Source organism: Liolophura sinensis, chromosome 1 (assembly GCF_032854445.1).
Source record: "Liolophura sinensis isolate JHLJ2023 chromosome 1, CUHK_Ljap_v2, whole genome shotgun sequence".
Classification (NCBI taxonomy): Eukaryota; Metazoa; Mollusca; class Polyplacophora; order Chitonida; family Chitonidae; genus Liolophura; species Liolophura sinensis.
In genome coordinates this window covers 24,004,832-24,022,625 of record NC_088295.1, presented here as the reverse complement: position 1 = coordinate 24,022,625, position 17,794 = coordinate 24,004,832, and the positions used below count along the sequence as shown (strand labels likewise).

The 17,794-nt window shown below is 41.0% G+C and overlaps 1 protein-coding gene across 1 annotated transcript; it reads right to left on the bottom strand.

The window, feature by feature from the left end:
- Nucleotides 1-385: 385 nt before the first annotated feature.
- On the bottom strand, nucleotides 386-9,291 carry LOC135461984 (TGF-beta-activated kinase 1 and MAP3K7-binding protein 1-like). The gene is made up of 7 exons (XM_064739303.1): nucleotides 9,141-9,291; nucleotides 6,362-6,501; nucleotides 5,293-5,449; nucleotides 4,817-4,903; nucleotides 4,112-4,250; nucleotides 3,408-3,636; nucleotides 386-3,040 (listed from the first exon to the last, which is right to left on the bottom strand). The coding sequence occupies exons 1-7, from the start codon at nucleotides 9,198-9,200 to the stop codon at nucleotides 2,149-2,151; spliced, it is 1,704 nt and encodes a 567-aa protein (XP_064595373.1). The 5' UTR covers nucleotides 9,201-9,291; the 3' UTR covers nucleotides 386-2,148.
- Nucleotides 9,292-17,794: the final 8,503 nt, after the last annotated feature.

The window sequence follows — 17,794 nt, the reverse complement described above, 5'->3', positions numbered from 1 at the left end:
GACCAAACAAACGACCACACGGGCGTCGTTAACCGATTACTGCCACCAAAACCCCCAATAATAGTGAACGCGAGGGAATAAACACATTCCCTGTCCAAGGCCGGGTTTGAACCCGCACCTCTTTATATTGACTGTGAGACAAGGAAGAACGGAGACATGATCGTGAGATGATCGAAATAATGCTTATAGCTTAATTAAAACTTAAAGAGCCAACCAAATACATACCCATGAAAATAGCTGTTAAGGTAGCTATTTCAAGAGACTGCATGTTCAAGACAAAATTTACCAGAAAGCAGTCAGGAGAAGTTTAATTTGAAACTGTACATTAAAGGTATTATGGATAACGCTTACAGAGCGCTGTAAGTAGCTGTTAAATGATCCTCTAATAGATAGTAACAAAAAAGTCAATGTCAATGGAATAATGCGACAAAACCACTTTGTACCACATGATCCTATATCACTAGCTTGCGAAGAATATTCTATCCTACATCATCAGGTAAAGTGGCAACCGCGAAAAAGTATTCTCCAAAAGTTAGGAATACAGGATTATGTTGTCCAAAGTGTTCTGTGTTGCATTATTTCTCACTAGTTTAGTGAAGCCTCTCCAAATTCACATCCAATTAGTGTATGTAATCCTAAAGGTCCATTTGAACCAGTTCGAAATATTGCTGGGACATCAAATGCGGGATACCTCAACATCAATAATACAGAAGACTATAACAAATGGAGATATGAAGCAATATTTAATACAGTAGAAAATGACGGAGTAACGATATTTGACAGAGCTTGGTGTACATGTGTATAAAATTGAGTAGCTTCTGTTGTTTAGCTTAGGCAATGTGCTATTCGATCGTGGTTCGTCAAATTATACAAGTTACGCTCCTTCACAGCACTTTCTGTTCCCTTCCCTCACTATACACCACTTTCAGAACTAGTCTGCTACATATACCACAGAATCCTTGAACAACCTAAGACCATTTGGGTCCTAGCTGTGAGGCAGAATGCCATCTGTAATGCGCACAAACTTCTTTCGGCATAACATGGACAATCGTCTTGTCACAAAGTGGTAGTAAAGATCTCTCCTTGAGAAAAAAAAATTGCATGTACAGCATCTCTGTACGTCATCAAAGGGAAAATTGGAAAAAAATATTTTAAACAAGGTTTTAAATCGACCAATAACTACGTGTTTGAGTATCCTTACACCATAAGCAAGGAGGAGAACACGCTGCTCATCGTGGACCTTGGGGGGTTGCCATCTCAGCTACACTGAGCTAAAACGGACGGTCACTTCATCCTTTTCAACCTTTATTTAAACTTAAATTAAAGATACATACATCTGCTCCATCAACACTGTTAAACATGGTAACAAATATTCATCCTACAGAACTCCCCGACCGATCCAAGTCACATTCTGTAGTAAATTATAAGCACGGACAAAGCACTAGTTATAATATGACAGGACAAAGCGATCTATTTATTCAGATGATCTGGCAAAATGTTGGATCCAATTCAGCTGGCTAAAACTCTCGATTTCCAGAGACATTTGACAATCCTAAAACATCAACAAATCGTGAATGTTTGGGCATATTAAAGAATTGCCACCTAAACCCACTTTCACAAAACTTCATAAATCAAAATCCTCGTAACTTTTTTGTTAATACCGTTATCTGCGTTATAGTGCCATAAGGCGACGTGATTTTCAACAAAAGCCTCACACAAGTTGACAACTGATATTTGAAGTCTTGTGAAAGTGGAACCAGGACAATTAAATGCTAGCAATTTTGAAGCGTCAAATCCTTAGTGTTTATGCATGGCCAGTCCATCAATTTATAAATACATATGCTTTGCTTAGGTCATCTTTTAAAAATTCTTTCTAGGCCATAAATCAACCCTATCACAAAAAAACAGGGTGGGTCGGCCGGGAAAAAACATGGAAAGAAAAAAAAACAAAAACCCTCTATCAATATCTTAATAGGCACTTTAGAATAAGGCCCTTTTAGAGAGTAATTCGGGTTATGCCCAAAAACCACATTTTGAACTACCGCCTTAAGCTTGCTATATATATATTTCGTACTGCAAACTTCAGTCACGGTACCAAGAGCCATTATTACTTTCCTGCTAAACAAGTGTGCGTTGTGAATCACTTCATCACGAAGCTACAGACAGTGGGGGTTCAGCAGTCTCGTGATCAGTAGATGGGGACTCCACCTCTTCTGAGATAGGCTCATATGATGACTGTGGCTGCATCTCCTTGTCTAATGCATCCCTATCCCCCTCCGTCAGCTGCTCCATGGCCTTGTAAAAATCAGAGAAGTCCACATACGCCTCCACTTTGCCCTCAGAGTCCAGCTCCAACTTGTTCTTCATGGACTGGCGATGAGCAAACAGTCGAGACTCTCCACTGCTCTGTGTGGAGTTTGTACTAGCGTTTGTGTTAGTTTGTGTGGCATTCAGAGAATGACCGGTGGCCTGTGAGCTCCCACTATCATTGGTTTGTTGGGTGGAGTTGGCTTTGAGCAGCTGAGGTCCTTGTGGAGTCTGGGGGGTCGGGGTGCCTGACACTGGGCTGTCAGGTATGTTGACATGTAACGGGGTGGTGCCGCTGGCAGGCATTCTCACAGAAGGTACATTATTAAACCTGGGCTGGTAGTAAGGTACAGACACTGGATAGAACTTGCCACCACCAGTTGGGCTGCTGATGGAGTTGGGTAAGGGTTGGTTGAAGTTCCTGACCAACAAGGTGATGTCACCCCTGGTCTGACACCTCTGCTGCTGTTCTCCTACCGCAGTCATGAAAGTATCGTGATGTTTTCTTACCACCTTGTCTACCACCGCCTGGGCTACACCATTCAGGGTGGACTGCATGGCAAACTCTGTAAGAATCATGGTCACAATCTCAGCATTGACCCGGTCAGTGCCTGTGGCTGCCTCTAAGGCATGGTACAGTCCATCAGACATAAGCACCAAAAAACGCACATTTTGATCTAATGGCACCATGTTGACTGCAGGCTCAGCAATCACTGGGTCACGAACAGCAGAGCTGGAAAAGGAAGACAGACGATATCAGGATCTACAGACAGATGCAAAGTACCAGCCAATCATACTGGTCACTGTAACACTTTTTTCAAGACCATTATCGTTTGGCCTCATGTGATTGTAACATAGACAACACTTGCAAAATAAAAAGGTATAGCATAGTGGATTTCTTTTTTTGAAAGAGGCACAAGCTGCAAAACACTAGGTGTTAACTCTGGTAGGCTCTTTAACTTCTATGTACATATACATGTATGTCACTGGCAGCAGAGTCTATTTGAGTATGTTACTTTCGAACAACCAAACAAAGAACTGTGACTTTACATGTACTTACAGACCGGGAAGGGAAACATCAAATGGTTGTAGCAACCTACCAAAGAATCTCCATGTCTTTGTACCCGCCCTTCACATGGTAATCTCCAATACAACGTGTATTGTCAGAGTTGCCAATCTTCCTCAACTGGGTTAACTTCTCCACATCTAGGCCCAGCTGAGCCAGTCGTATCTGCTCTTCCTCTGAGGCAATGGTGTGATCGGTGGATAACTGGGACACTCTCAAAATACCCTGCTCATCTGTCTTACACAGCAGTGCTCGGCTATCACCTACAAGACAAAATATGATATGTGCAATGATATAAAATGGAGCAGGAGGCTTTATAAACACTCACTACTACAAGATGTTTTTACATGACCTTTTCAACATTCACTGAATAATTTCCAAAACTATGTATGTTATAACTGTACAGACAGTGATGTCCATTTAGAAACATACTGGAACCAATGACAGAGTCAAGTGCTCAAGTCATCTTTGAATGTTATTAGCTGATCACAAGCATGAAATTTTGTGGGGTTTTTTAAGAGCTTAAAACGCGACTCAACCAAACAGTTGTATTGGATCATCAGTGGTCATTTATACTAAATAAAAATGACTTGTATGTTGAATCTATCCAAACTTGGATACCCATGAGTAACCAGGACCAACTGAGCACAAAAACAGTTCCACGGAGCTGAGTCGCTCTCTTCTCTCTTCTGAGTTTTACAGAGGTACACTAAACTGGAATTGCAAAGAAACACTAACCAACATTTGCTACATACAACTTGTTTCTATATATGAGGGCCACCACAGCTGTCGTGCCTCCAGATAACTCATTCCCCAGAGTCTGCAGTTTATTCACAATGTCAGGGTACTTCTGGCAAGCTTCATAAGCATTTAACCCCTGTAAGAGAAAGGAAAGAACACACATGACTAGCACTGGTGAACTGCTTGGCTAGAAAGGCTAGGCATGCTAGATATAATTTTCAGAAATATGTTATGCACTGAACATTGAAAGATTACCTCCTTCATACTCCATAAAATAGAAAACTAAAATACTCAAACACCAGTTACATTTTAAGATACCTTGTTACATGTCAGAGTGAGTGAATGCTTAGGATTTAACATAGTACTTTTAACAATTTTTAATCATATGGCAATAAAGGAGTCCTTAGAATGCGTGTAATGTGCCTCCTCATTGCAGGATGGATTCCCACCGCTCTTTTATCTACTGAGACGACTTACCGAAGGCAAGTAAGCCATGGCACCCGGGCCATTATACTGATACGGGTCAACCAGTCAATGCAATATCCCCTGAATGCTGAACACGAAGCAAGGAAGCTACAACTTCCTCTTTTAAGTTCTTAGTGTTATCAGGAATAAATAAATATTTGCATATAGCCATTGCTACCTCTTTATATGAACAGCTTGATGTTTCCAATTTATTAAACACATGACATGCGTCTGTACCTCAGGTAGCTGAAGCTGAGCAGTGGTTTTCTGAGCTAAAAGGTCATCCATAGATTCAAAGAAACCTTTTTCTACAGCGATGAAGGCCTGCAAATAGTAGTTGATATAACAATTGTCAAGTAAAGAAAGCAAGAAACAGTTATAACGATAACACATAATTTACCACAACATATATTATGACCTACTACTATCTGGTGATGAGAGCACTAGTGTAATAGCACACAGAACCGGAGCATGTACGCAACTCTATTACGTACTGTCTCAAGTCTAAACATGACCTTGATTCATGTTTTGTCAGATGACCAGTCATTTCATACAATAATGATGAACAAGGTCATTCTACTAATAACATTCAATGGTGAGATTTAAGGATTAGTAGTATCAAGAAAAAGAAAGGTACAGCAGAAGTCCTTGTGAAGTCCTTGATTAAGTCCCTCGCATAAATCATAAGCTGTGATACAACCACAACCCAATACCTGGTGTAAAACCTCTTTGATCTCCTCATCTGTTTTCTCCCCAGCCAGTTGACCTAACAACAGCTCAGCTGGCATTCGCTGAGCAGCAAAGTTTGAGGCCTTACTCCCATCATGGCCGTCAAACACACCATATAAATAACACCCTGTCCCAGAATCACTGTGCAATAAGAGAAAGATATGGTAAAATCATACATCACTAAAGGTAGTCACACAATTTAAATAAAAACATTATCTTTTTACTGACTACTGGAGATCAATGAAAGAAAAAATTATACTACAGAAAGCAGTTTTACAGTTTGCCAATGCCTAAACCAGAGAAATAATAAGAGAAAGATATGGTAAAATCATACATCACTAAAGGTAGTCACACAATTTAAATAAAAACATTATCTTTTTACTGACTACTGGAGATCAATAAAAGAAAAAATTATACTACAGAAAGCAGTTTTACAGTTTGCCAATGCCTAAACCTATCATGATGCTTATACCAGCCAGTATCCCAAACAGCAGAACACTTTTCAGTTACACAGCCTTACTACTGTAACCTTATGGATGACATTTAGAATGAAATGTACAAAACTTTATCTCACAGTATAAGCAGTGTGGACACTGATGAAGGTGAGCTGACATGGTGAGCTAAAAAATGAATGCGTGTTTCCGTTATGCACATTAGTAATTTACACTCTGTATATTACATGCAATTTTAGCAGTTTTGCTACCTACATGTATGGACAGCCAAATACTTTGTATTAATTATCAGAGCTGGCTGATATTTAACTAAAAAGGACCACACAGGCCTATAGGCCTCCAACAGTCCACACTCGACAGCTTTCTGACTCAGAACAACAAAGGTTTTCAGTCATGTGGCCTTGAAAAAACTGAAACTCTTTGAAGTTAAATTGGAATTAGTAGGCCACTTGAATGTTTTATATACTTAAAAATAGGATATCATAATGTGGCCATGCTATACTCACTGATTCGTCAGTTCTTCATGAAACCCAAGTTAGACTTTTCACAGTCTTGATCATGTTAATAAATACAGTGCTAAAACGAAGGAATACTTAATTACCTAAAGTGAAAGCTCCTGTCTTCAAAATCGTGATCCTCTCTTCTATTCCCATCCAGTCTATAAATCTGATTAGTTGAAAATCCCACTCCTGACTGCTGACAAACTGGCAAGTCATCTGTCCAACTCAAACTGTGCTGCCCCTAGAATACAATCAGACCAGCAAACATGGTCAGTTTGGGAGAATATTATAGTTCCATATCATGATATTTTAGGGTTAACGCTATCCTAGATGGACACCTCCTGAAATCGTCTGGTTCACCATTATTCTGAGTCAGTTTGTAAAAATGCAATATAACTGTAAAATCTGTAGAAAAACCACTCTTTGGGGATTTAATAACATATGAAGCAACTTTTGACTTTTGTGCTCTTTGGCCAGTCACATGATTTAGTAGCCATTTTAAATTTTATAGATAAGCTAAAAACATTGAGATAAAATTTTTGTTTACAGTTTCGATTGCCCAACAAACACTTGAAAACTGCACAACTGTATCGTACAAAAACATTTCTACGAATACCTTGACATCAGGATTGGACGTTGTTAAGAATATTTCCTGTTCGAGTTGTGCTTTTCATGTAATTGTCAAAAATCTATTCAGAAATTGTTAGTTTTTTTCTCCAAAATTCAACATGCAAGCTTCATGCAAGATTGACTAAAATTTGCAACATGTATTCTTTCTGTCTTTTGTTCTTGGGCACCATCTTTGCAACAATGTCTTGTTTCTGCCTTTTGTTCTCCGCTATCGCAGCTGCCTAATCTCTATGCTAGTCTTCAGTACTTGGCCCATTGTACATGAGGCCTGGTTGTCTAAGGTTCAAATTCAGTAGATTACTTTCCTTTTTTGATTTGTGTTTTCTTCCTTTTGTTGCTGTTGCTGTTTTGTTGTCGCAGCCCAGAATGGCCATCAACTACAGCTATACATGTAGCCCAGCAGTGCTATCTGAGAGTAATGCTAAGTTTCTTTTCACTGGTCTTCACATAAGCCCAAAAGGACAGTGAATCTGGGTAACTGTGGATTAAATCCAGACAATTCTTGTCAATCCTTTTTCATTTTTTCCCACTATCATGAACTTTATAGAGATCAGGCTACCAGAAGTTGTAAAAGACTAGTAGCATGATCCCCTGCAATGCTCTTGGATGACAGCTTTAATTTATTTATTTATTGATAATAATTTATGAACTCGCTATGTCCACAAATTACAACTTACAGGTCAGAATGTTTTACTGTAAACTAATTAAACATTTCTATCAACCATCGCTTTTGATTGCTTTTGCATGTTATAATAAATCTACACATTCAATATTCTATAAGTCTTGACCATTTTGATACCACATGCAAGTAAAAACAAATCTCATACTAGACTACCCTTTGAGCATGCAAAACTCTTGCCAAATTATGCAAATGTAATGGACAAGACTATTTATTTCACAGTGTGTTGTTTTTATTGACAAAAATCATGGAATGTACCCTTTTCCGTGACAACGCTACTTTTCATTCGACGCTCTGTGAATGCACTTGTGACATCATGAGGTCACAGAAACATTAAACACATGTAACCAAATGTAAACTAAATGCATTTATGATGCATTTGATATTCGTTGACACTTACATCAATAAGCCACCCCCGCCCCTCCCAGCTCCCACCCTGTCTAAAAGTAAATGTAAAAGTCTTAACAGTAACAACTTGTTTAGTAACAAATGTGTAACTCTGATTTGAATGGTGCAGTATCAAAAGTTACAATGACATCTACACTGAGCATGAAATTTTAAAAAAAAAGGAGATAATGGGAATTCTCTTAGTTGAGAGTGCTGAAATATAATATACAACAACAATAGTCCGAGACTGCTCTGAAGTTAGGTTTGGCAAAATTTATAAGGGGAAGGGTGGCCCCAAACCAACGTTAGAGTGCGCTCTATTTAAAAACCTGATAGAGTTTCCTACTCTCGTAAATATGTTGAGGCTGTCAGTACAGCGAGTGGCTTTGAGCACCATTTTGGGCCCTCATGGCCTTAGAAATAACCAATCACCATTGTCCTTGCCCTAAATCGATTGAAGAGAAGTTAACGAAAATTTGTGTAGAATTATTTGGGGGCTAATTTTTGTCCCAAACGCCAGGACAAACTACATCAGGTTTTCAAATGGAGCCTGCTCTGATGCTGATTTGGGGCCATCCTTGGCCAAACAACATTTTTGCCAAACCGAACATCAGAGCAATCTTCGACTTCAACTACCAGCAACAGTTATGGATGCACGCGTTGCTTTTATTTAAGCCACTGCATCACTCGAATTAGACATTACATCTTTGTAGATGTTTATAATTTGGATCGTTAAGCTGAGGTTTCTGTTAATATAACACAGCAGAGGGTATGACATTAATTCCTTAATATCATGAAACAATCTGCTTTAAACAATGTACACATGCGAAGGGGATCAATGACTAACAGTAACAATAGATAAACCATCAGCTTTGCAACACCCATGGCTTTTAAATTTAAATATTCGCTTCTGGACTGCTGATGTTTTAACCTCTTCAGTCACCGGATTCTTTGTATTCCTCGTTACTTATACATCTAAATGAACTCACTGTGCTATTTTATGAAAGTCAGAATTTTAGATCTAGTCGACCTAGATGGACTACCCTCGCCACATGTCATATGTGGTCTAAGTCACACGAATCAGAATCAGTGCTGTCATCTGAGCAGTATCGAAAATTGGTCCTTCTGTCGTAAACCTAGTTGCAAAAGCGAGGACCCAGTCCACTTCAGGCGACAAAAGTTACCTGTAATCCAATACGAGGCGGCGTTCCTGTGGACTCATTTGAATGTCGTCTTCCTGCCATATTTACTTCGTACTAAGTGATAGTGGGCATTTCAGTTTTGTAAAGGTTTAGTACCAAGGTAAACGGAACATCTGCACAGGCTGCGTCACACTACAACAACAACATGTGAAGTGGAAGGTGAAGTAAAAAAGCCATACCATATGTATGTCCGGAAGGCGGACTACATTTAGTATAGGCCTACATATCTGACACATCAAACAGGGCCTATTTGCAAATTTAATTACGATCATTGAAATTATAGATTCTTGTCAAAGGCTAAGACAAGCAGGGCTTCCGTATGTCTACATTCTGAGATTATGCATTTGACCCCCCTGGCTTTTTTCGTTAGTGTTTAATCATAGACGGTACGCGAATGGTCGTGGGTTTCCCCCGGGGTTTGACCGGTTTCAACCCACCATAATGCTGGCCGCCGTCGTATAAGTGAAATATTCTTGAGTACGGCCTAAAACACCAATCAAATAAATAAGTAAATAAGCATAGAGGTAAATATATATACCTCCATGGTTTAATCAAATTAGTTTAGTACCGTGAAAAAAAAAATTATACTAAGCATAGCCTGTCATTCCCTTTCTTAAATCTTAACCTCGTAAAATGCTTTACACTTAATTTACCAGAAATATATTATTGATTTCACTCATGTCAAATGTAATATCTTAAAAGATGGCTAGCCCATATGCCATGGAAAACTCTATGCGGCGAGAATTAAAAGTCGGGAGACCAGGGCTCATACCAAACACTTTAAAAGTGGTACTTGTTGCTACCTCGTTTGGCGCACAGCACTGATTGGTTAGAGCAAGGAAACAGGACTGATGGGTCCGAGATCAGTATAGTATGAGTGGGTAGAGTGTCATTTCTGGTATCTTCGCCATGATACTTCAGTGGCGGCAGCACTTTGGCGGCAGGGACTCGCCCTGCCACAAGAAGGCACGCTACAAGTGCATAACCTAAGGACTCCTCGTCGTCATATGATGTCAAAAATTGTAAGCCCAATGTTCAGTGTGTATCGCTGCAAGCTCTCTCCGTCGTACCGATAGCCCTATATACATACGCGTATATATAGAGCCCTGATGCAGGCCTACCATCGATTGGCCCCACCCGTTTTGTTGTATATTATAAATGGTTGAGTTGCAGAATTAATCGATTTATGGAATTTGATAAACTGAAATAAGATTGGCATTGAGACTAGGTGATTGACTAATTAAACTCGGATTATACTTTGTACGTATACATACTAGTACACGTTATAGTCCGATATCTAATGAGCTACATCGAATCACTGTTGCATGTTCAGTTGTTTAAAGGGAACGCACGTACATCCACTTTGTATTACAAGAATATAACACACGGAAATCAATACGCACAAGCGCGATCTCTGGTTTACGAGATCAACCACAGTCAATTAATTCAACCTGTGAATTACTGTTAGCGAAACGTTACATGACGTAAATTCGATCTGTGGGACTTAATGTACTTTGTTAGTAGCAAATTCAGTTTCCAGGGAAACGCTTCCGGTATGGTATTCAGCTGAATTGATACAGCATTCCCAGAGCAACATACTACCCTGAGTGGGAAGTAGGCAGCAAAATCAATGATCCATTTGCACAAAAGTATCGCTGCTGTTATGCATGGCTAACTATTTTTGTTCTGTTCACGTTAACTTTGTCACTCTGTCCTCTACCATTCCCACTTATTGATCTTTTTGAAGGCGAGTATTTAATTGCAATCAGTATCGGTGGGAATCCTATTTTCATCAGTAACAACAATTTCCTTGTTCTTAGAATAATGTCAGCTCTAAGTCTGGTGATATTTTGGAAATATTTCACTCACTTTAGTAGGGATCGTAGGACTGTCGATCACTTAATCGTGTATTGTGCAAATGTTGCGCCGAAGTAGTAGTATTAGGCTATATATATGGTTAATTGCATCTATAGCCAATCGTGTAACGGCGGTTACTACGGCAAAAACAGTGTGCTTAATCGTAAAATATTTTCTTGTTAAATCATAATACACGTTTGTTAATTAATGTTTGAACTTTTAGGTTGTAATTTGATAGGAGATCTATTACAATGTAAAAATGTATACGTTCTGTAACATGCGGCGTGGTATAAACTGACCAGCCTAGGTTTATTGTGCTTCTTTCTTAGTCTTTAACGTACGGTGCGTCTATGATAAACCATTGGTGATTCTTTATTTAAATAAAATGTTTTATGAGCTGAGTTAACTTATCATGATCATATCATGATAAGATATAGGCCCTGGATTGGTCGGCAGACCAAATTAAGTAGTCCTACAAACATGGGTTCATGGTTTTAAACGGTAAAAAGAAATGATAAACATCACTGTGGAACGTGACATATAAGCAATGCATGGCAGTACATGTGATTTAATTTTTAAATTATTAAAAAAAACAATAAGAGCTAATGTTCACAAATGGCATACAAATTTCTAGGCCTACCGGTAAATAAAAAGTGGAAAACACTTAAATTTACTCGACTGGTGTTGTAAGCTTAAAGCTTTTCATTACCAATACGTACGGTAGGGAAAGTGTAGCAACGAATATTAAAAAATCACACAAAGTATTGACCCCCATGCAATCTTCTGAGGCTGTCTAGAGTTGGACAGTGTTGAGTAGGGTAACCAGTTCAGGTCACTTGCACATGCATCATAATTTAATTTTTTACTCTTGTTCCTGTTTTTCTATCGATGATAAGCTTTCAGGATTTAATAAGGAGACAGAAATTGGCAACTTTCTGCAATTCACTCCTGTTTTTTTACTTTTTGAGATTAAACTGCAACTGAGAGCCTTAATATCAGTATTTAACGCCATTGTTCCACTAATATATTGCGCTCTCTCCGAAATATAAGCCTACACTTAAGTTTAACTCGAGAAATTCAGCTGACATACATTGTACCGGTAATAAATGCTGAGTTTAGCTATCCGTGGGAGCGGTTATCGCGTAAATAAAACATAGGGAGAACAAATTGCACACCACCAATCCTCCTTATCCAGATTTGGACGTCTTTATTATTTTTACAGTACCGTGGGCTATTATTTTAAAAACTTAAAAACAAAAAAAAAACAAAACAAAAAGTGTGGGAATTCATAAATATCTATCTCCCTTTGGATGTGGGCATTTGCTGGCTCCACCTGCCTGTCAACTTTGAACTGTCCCGGTTCAAATGTATGTTAAATCGATTGCTGTGGAGGCGTGTAGGCGTACCTTGTTAACCTTTGAAATCGGAACGTTTCGAGTAGATGTAAATAATGCCGATGACCCTTACACTGTTCGCCTTTGACATTGAAAACATGTAACAATTCAGGTACGCCGAGGATTCGTAGCTTGCTCGCTTTTGACACTGAAAACATGTAAACATTCAGGAACGCCGATCAGCTGTTTTACGACTGTGATGAGAGTCTAGTAGCTCTACGCCTAGCCACCACTGATTAAGTACTGTTCATACAATGCTGTAGCCGATCTTGTATCGGCATGCCACTGCCTTCTGTTTCTACTTCAAGTTCTATTTTATAACAGAGACACCCAACAGTTACGTTATCTTTGCTCGTTTAATATCAGAATAAAGAGACTTTCGATTTGAACTTGAATACCATGTGTTGGTCCCTTGCGTTCTCCGGCTCAAAGTTTACCACGGCAACAATTTGATTTTTTTTTATTTTTGATTGGTGTTTTACGCCGTACTCAACAATATTTCACTTATACGACGGCGGCCAACATTATGGTGGGTGGAAACCGGGCAGAACCCGGGGGAAACCCACGACCATCCGCAGGTAGCTGGCAGACCTTCCCACATACGGCCGGAGAGAAAGCCAGCATGAGCTGGACTTGAACTCACAGCGACCGCATTGGTGAGAGACTCCTGGGTCATTACGCTGCGCTAGCGCGCTAACCAACGCAACAATTTGACGTCGCCGGTAGGATACTAGGGTGTGGCAAGGTAAGGGTGACGTGTTAGAGTAGAAAGCAGTGATACGGAGAGTTAGCGATACGGAGAGACGACATGGCAGATACCCAATAAAGTGAGGTGTTGACTTTAAGAGCCAAAGTTCAAAAAGACTGACCAGACAGTCAGAGGAGACTTCAATTCGATCCCCATTAGGACGAGGCAGAGTATTATACAGTCATGATCGTGTTGTGTACATAGTTGGTGAGTGGTAAGGGAAGAAAGTGTTTGGCCGTCCTAGAAGCAGCCAGGATATATCTGTGAAAGACTGGATAGACGGTATTCAGACTGTGTTGAGGTCACGTACTGTGACCCGACAACAGCAAGTAGTGTTTTCTAACTTGGATGGCAATACCAAACAGGAAATTAAGCATGGCATCGAGGAACAGACGTGTGTAGTGATCCTGAGTTGATGTTTAATGTGTTGTGAGATGTGTGATTATTTCGCTGAGAAAGTGAGACTTTTGACTCTGAAAGGAGCTAAAAAAGGTTATGTGTGATCAGCCATGTAAAAACTTTATTGACTTGAGAGAGGAGGCTGTAAGGTGGGCTGAAGAAGACAATCGTCCAAATCAGAAACTCCTGGGTAGTGTCCATGAAGTGTTAGCTGAGATTCCTGATATATCTGAGGCTAACATTCAGGTCAACAAAGCTACTACTGAGCCATCCATGACATATTTGCTAAAAACAATACAACAGGGTCAGCTGAATGAGGTTCTTCAGTCGTCCAAGTTAATGGAGAAGAACAGTAGGCATGGGCTTAGAAATTCCGTTGTATGTTACAATTGCAAAAAACGTGGTCATATTTCCCGCGACTGCCCACTGCCTAATGGGAAGTCGAAACGGAACACGGAGTTCCGAAGGATCTAGTCACGGAAACGAAAATCGCCCATCACAGTAAACCATGTGGTGGGAAATCAGGAAACAGGCTCACCAAGCAATGTTGCCATTGTTATCTCGCACTGTGTGTCAATGTCCTACTGTCACAGTACGCATGGAAGGGAAGGAAGCTCTTTGCCTGTTAGACACTGGACACAATAACCGAAAGCTTTTTTAATTCAGATATAAAACCTCTAGTCAAAAAGATGCTAAAGGAAAGACATTGGTTGACGCTAATGACCGCCACTGGTCTGAACATCCCACATGCTGGATACTTGGAACTGGACTTTGAAATTTTGGGTGTAATGATGCCGAAACAGGGCGTGCTTGTCCTAAAAGATTTAGACGAAGACAACATGAGTAGACAATTTGTGAAGTTTCCAAGCCTGTTGGGTATGAATGTTATCAATTACACTCGCATTCTGCTGAATCGCAGTCTCGGTTCAACTTATGCACAGCACGTCAGCACTATTAACCAGCAATGCGCTTAAATATTCAAGGTGTGTGAGAACCAGAAAATCTTTGGAGGTGAGACTGGCAAAACTGGATTTGTCAAGGCCAGAGGTCGTCGATCAGTCAGGATACCTGCCTGGTCGATGCAGTCGGTAACAGCAACAGGTAGGAAGAAACAACCGGGTAAATCGTACGTTGCAACAGTAGAGGAGCTTCCTGACGGAGAGAGAAGCCTGCCCCATAATGTTCTCCTCATGGCGACATATGTTGAAGTGAAGGGCGGTATTTTCCCAGTTCAGTTAATTAATCTGGCCGACACTGAATTCTGCCAAAAAACCAGGTGCTAGGCTTGCGGTACCTCATTCGATAGAAGTAGTTGACACCCACGACTGTGATTTTCATAGAAGCCCAGCAAACGCGGTCCGCGCACAGTAGATAGGGGGTGTCCATAAAGGCAATGATTTGCAAATCCCTGTGAATATTAATGACTTTGACGGTTCAGATGAACAGTTTGCAACATTAAGTGAATTACTTCTGAAACATCGTAATGAGTTTGCTCTGACTGACGACGAAACTGGTTATACAGACGATGTAACTCATGATATTGTTACTGTGATGATGTGCCAGTAGCACAGGCCTACTGTAGGATTCCTCCCAGCCAATACCAGGAAGTGAAGGGGCACTTTCAACAAACTGTTGAAGCAAGGAGTGATTAGACCCAGTAAAAGTCCTTATGCATGTCTAATTGTGTTGGTGAAAAAGAAGGATGGCAGACTGCGTGTGTGTGTTGCCTATCGAGGCTTAAATGAGATAACCCGACGGGATGTTTTTCCTCTCCCTCGAATCGTGGAATTATTTGACGCCCTTGGAGGAGGTAGATGCTTTTTGACGCTGGATTTGACAAACGGGTATAATCAAGTGGCAACGACAGAAGAATTTAAAACCAAAACTGCATTCACAACGCCTATGGAACTTTTTGAGTACAACACAATGCCGATGGGAGTTAGCACTGCTCCTTCAACGTTCCAATGTTGATTTTTTGTGATCTGGAGCAAAATTTCTGGATGACAACCTTATATTGGCACGAACTTTTGAAGAGCCCATGGAACGGAAAAATAAAGTTTAACTCGAAATTAGGAACACAGTTTGCGTTTAAAACCATGAAAATGTAACCTTTTGCGGAGTAGTGTTCCTTACCTGTGCCACATCGTGTCCGCCGATGGCGTTACCACTGATGCTGGCAAGATCAGTGGTGTTGCACGCTGGGATCGACCAACTACTGTGCGTCAGTTGAGATTGGTTACTGAACCTATTACCGACGTTACGTACCTGATTTTGCAAAGACTGCTGCTACCCTGCATGAAATAGTGGCTGGGTGAGTTCGCGAAAATCAGGAGAATATTTCCAGGAAAAGGACGCCTGCATACAAATGCCGTTCAGACGTTAAAAGCAAAACTGACATCAGTTCCTATACTGGGATATGCCGATTTCAGCAAGCCTTTTCAAATGGAGAAAGATGCAAGCTTGCATGGACTCGGTGCGGTATTGTCGCAGAAGCAGTATGGTCGATGCAGTGTTATAGCCTGCGCCGGTAGGGGCCTCCGTGGCTCAGTCGGTTAGCGCGCTAGCGCAGCGTAATGACCCAGGAGCCTCTCACCCATGCGGCCGCTGTGAGTTCAAGTTCAGCTCATGCTGGCTTCCTCTCCGGCCGTAAGTGGGAAGGTCTGCCAGCAACCGGCGGATGGTCGTGGGTTTCCCCCAGGCTGTGCGTGGTTTCCACTCGCCATAATGCTGGCCGCCGTCGTATAAGTGAAATATTCTTGAGTACGGCGTAAAACACCAATCAAAAAAAAAAAAAACCCGCGCCGTTAGAAGTTTGTGCCCTGCAGAGAAAAATATGCAGAACTATAGGTTGATGAAACTTTTGGCTGTCAAATAGGCAGTAACCGAAAAACTTCGTGATTGGAAGGAAGTTCGTTATCCTCACGTACAACAACTCGCAGCTATAGAGCAACGTTGGGCAGTGCAGCTAGTTCTCTTCGATTTCACCACTGAGTACCGTAGTGGAAAGGCAAATGGTAATGCTGACGCCCTTTCAAGGAAGGAATCCAAACAAAGCCATGTTGAAGTTCAAAGCCATGTTCAACATACTGGTCCACTCTACACCCCCACCGAATGAGCGGAGAGGGTGCTTCAGCGATAAGTTATTTATTTATTTATTTGATTGGTGTTTTACGCCGTACTCAACAATATTTCACTTATACGACGGCGGCCAGCATTATGGTGGGTGGAAACCCGGCAGAGCCCGGGGGAAACCCACGACCATCCGCAGGTTGCTGGCAGACCATTCTTCAGCGATAAGGTCGAGTACTCAGCCAGCCTGAATCATGTGGCTGGTAGAGTGACCAACCAAGTTACAGCACCCGTCACGTTCCCATCATTTTCAAATGTGCAGATGCGCGTAAATCTCATCCAGTCATAAAAGGGTTCTTACCGTTTTGGTGGAAAAAAACAACAGCCAAGAGAGAAGGATCGGAGTGAGCTTCTGCAAGTGACGCTCACATTGTTTAAACATTGGAAGAGAATTGTTTCAAAAGATGGTGTATTGTATCGGTTGGTAGACGATCTTGTCAATGGTCACCATAAGCAATTGTTGTTGCCTCAAACATTGAAGGGTAAGGTACTGGAATGTCTGCACAGCGATGCTGGTCAACAGGGAGTGTAGCGTGCTTCAAAGATTGAAGGGTAAGGTACTAGAATGTCTGCATAGCGATGTTGGTCAACAGGGAGTGTAGCGCACTGCCAGTTTGGCGATGGTACTGGACAGGAATGTATCAGGACATTCAAACCTGGTGTCAATAGTGTGAACGATGCGTCATGACGAAGGATCCACATCCTAGTTTGAAGTCTCCAATGGGAAGTGTTCTTGCAAAATGGCCTTTGGGGATAGTCGCCACCGATTTTACTGTTCTGGAACCTGCTGATGGCAAGGGAAACGCTCTTGTCATGACTGACGTTTTCACGAAATATACACGGGCAGTACTTACCAGAAACCAGCTAGATACTACAACACCTAAAGCTCTTGTACGAGAGTGGTTCATGCGGTTCCACTCAGAATTCATTCTGATTAAGGAAGGAATTTTGCGATCCAGCTGATCGAGGAAGTATGCAAATATACCGACCACAATGTAATGGAGAATGCGAAAGATTTAACAGGTCATTACATGACCTACTCAGAACTTTACTCCCCGTCAAGAGGAGACATTGGCCGGAATTCCTACCCGAAGTGTTGTATGCATATA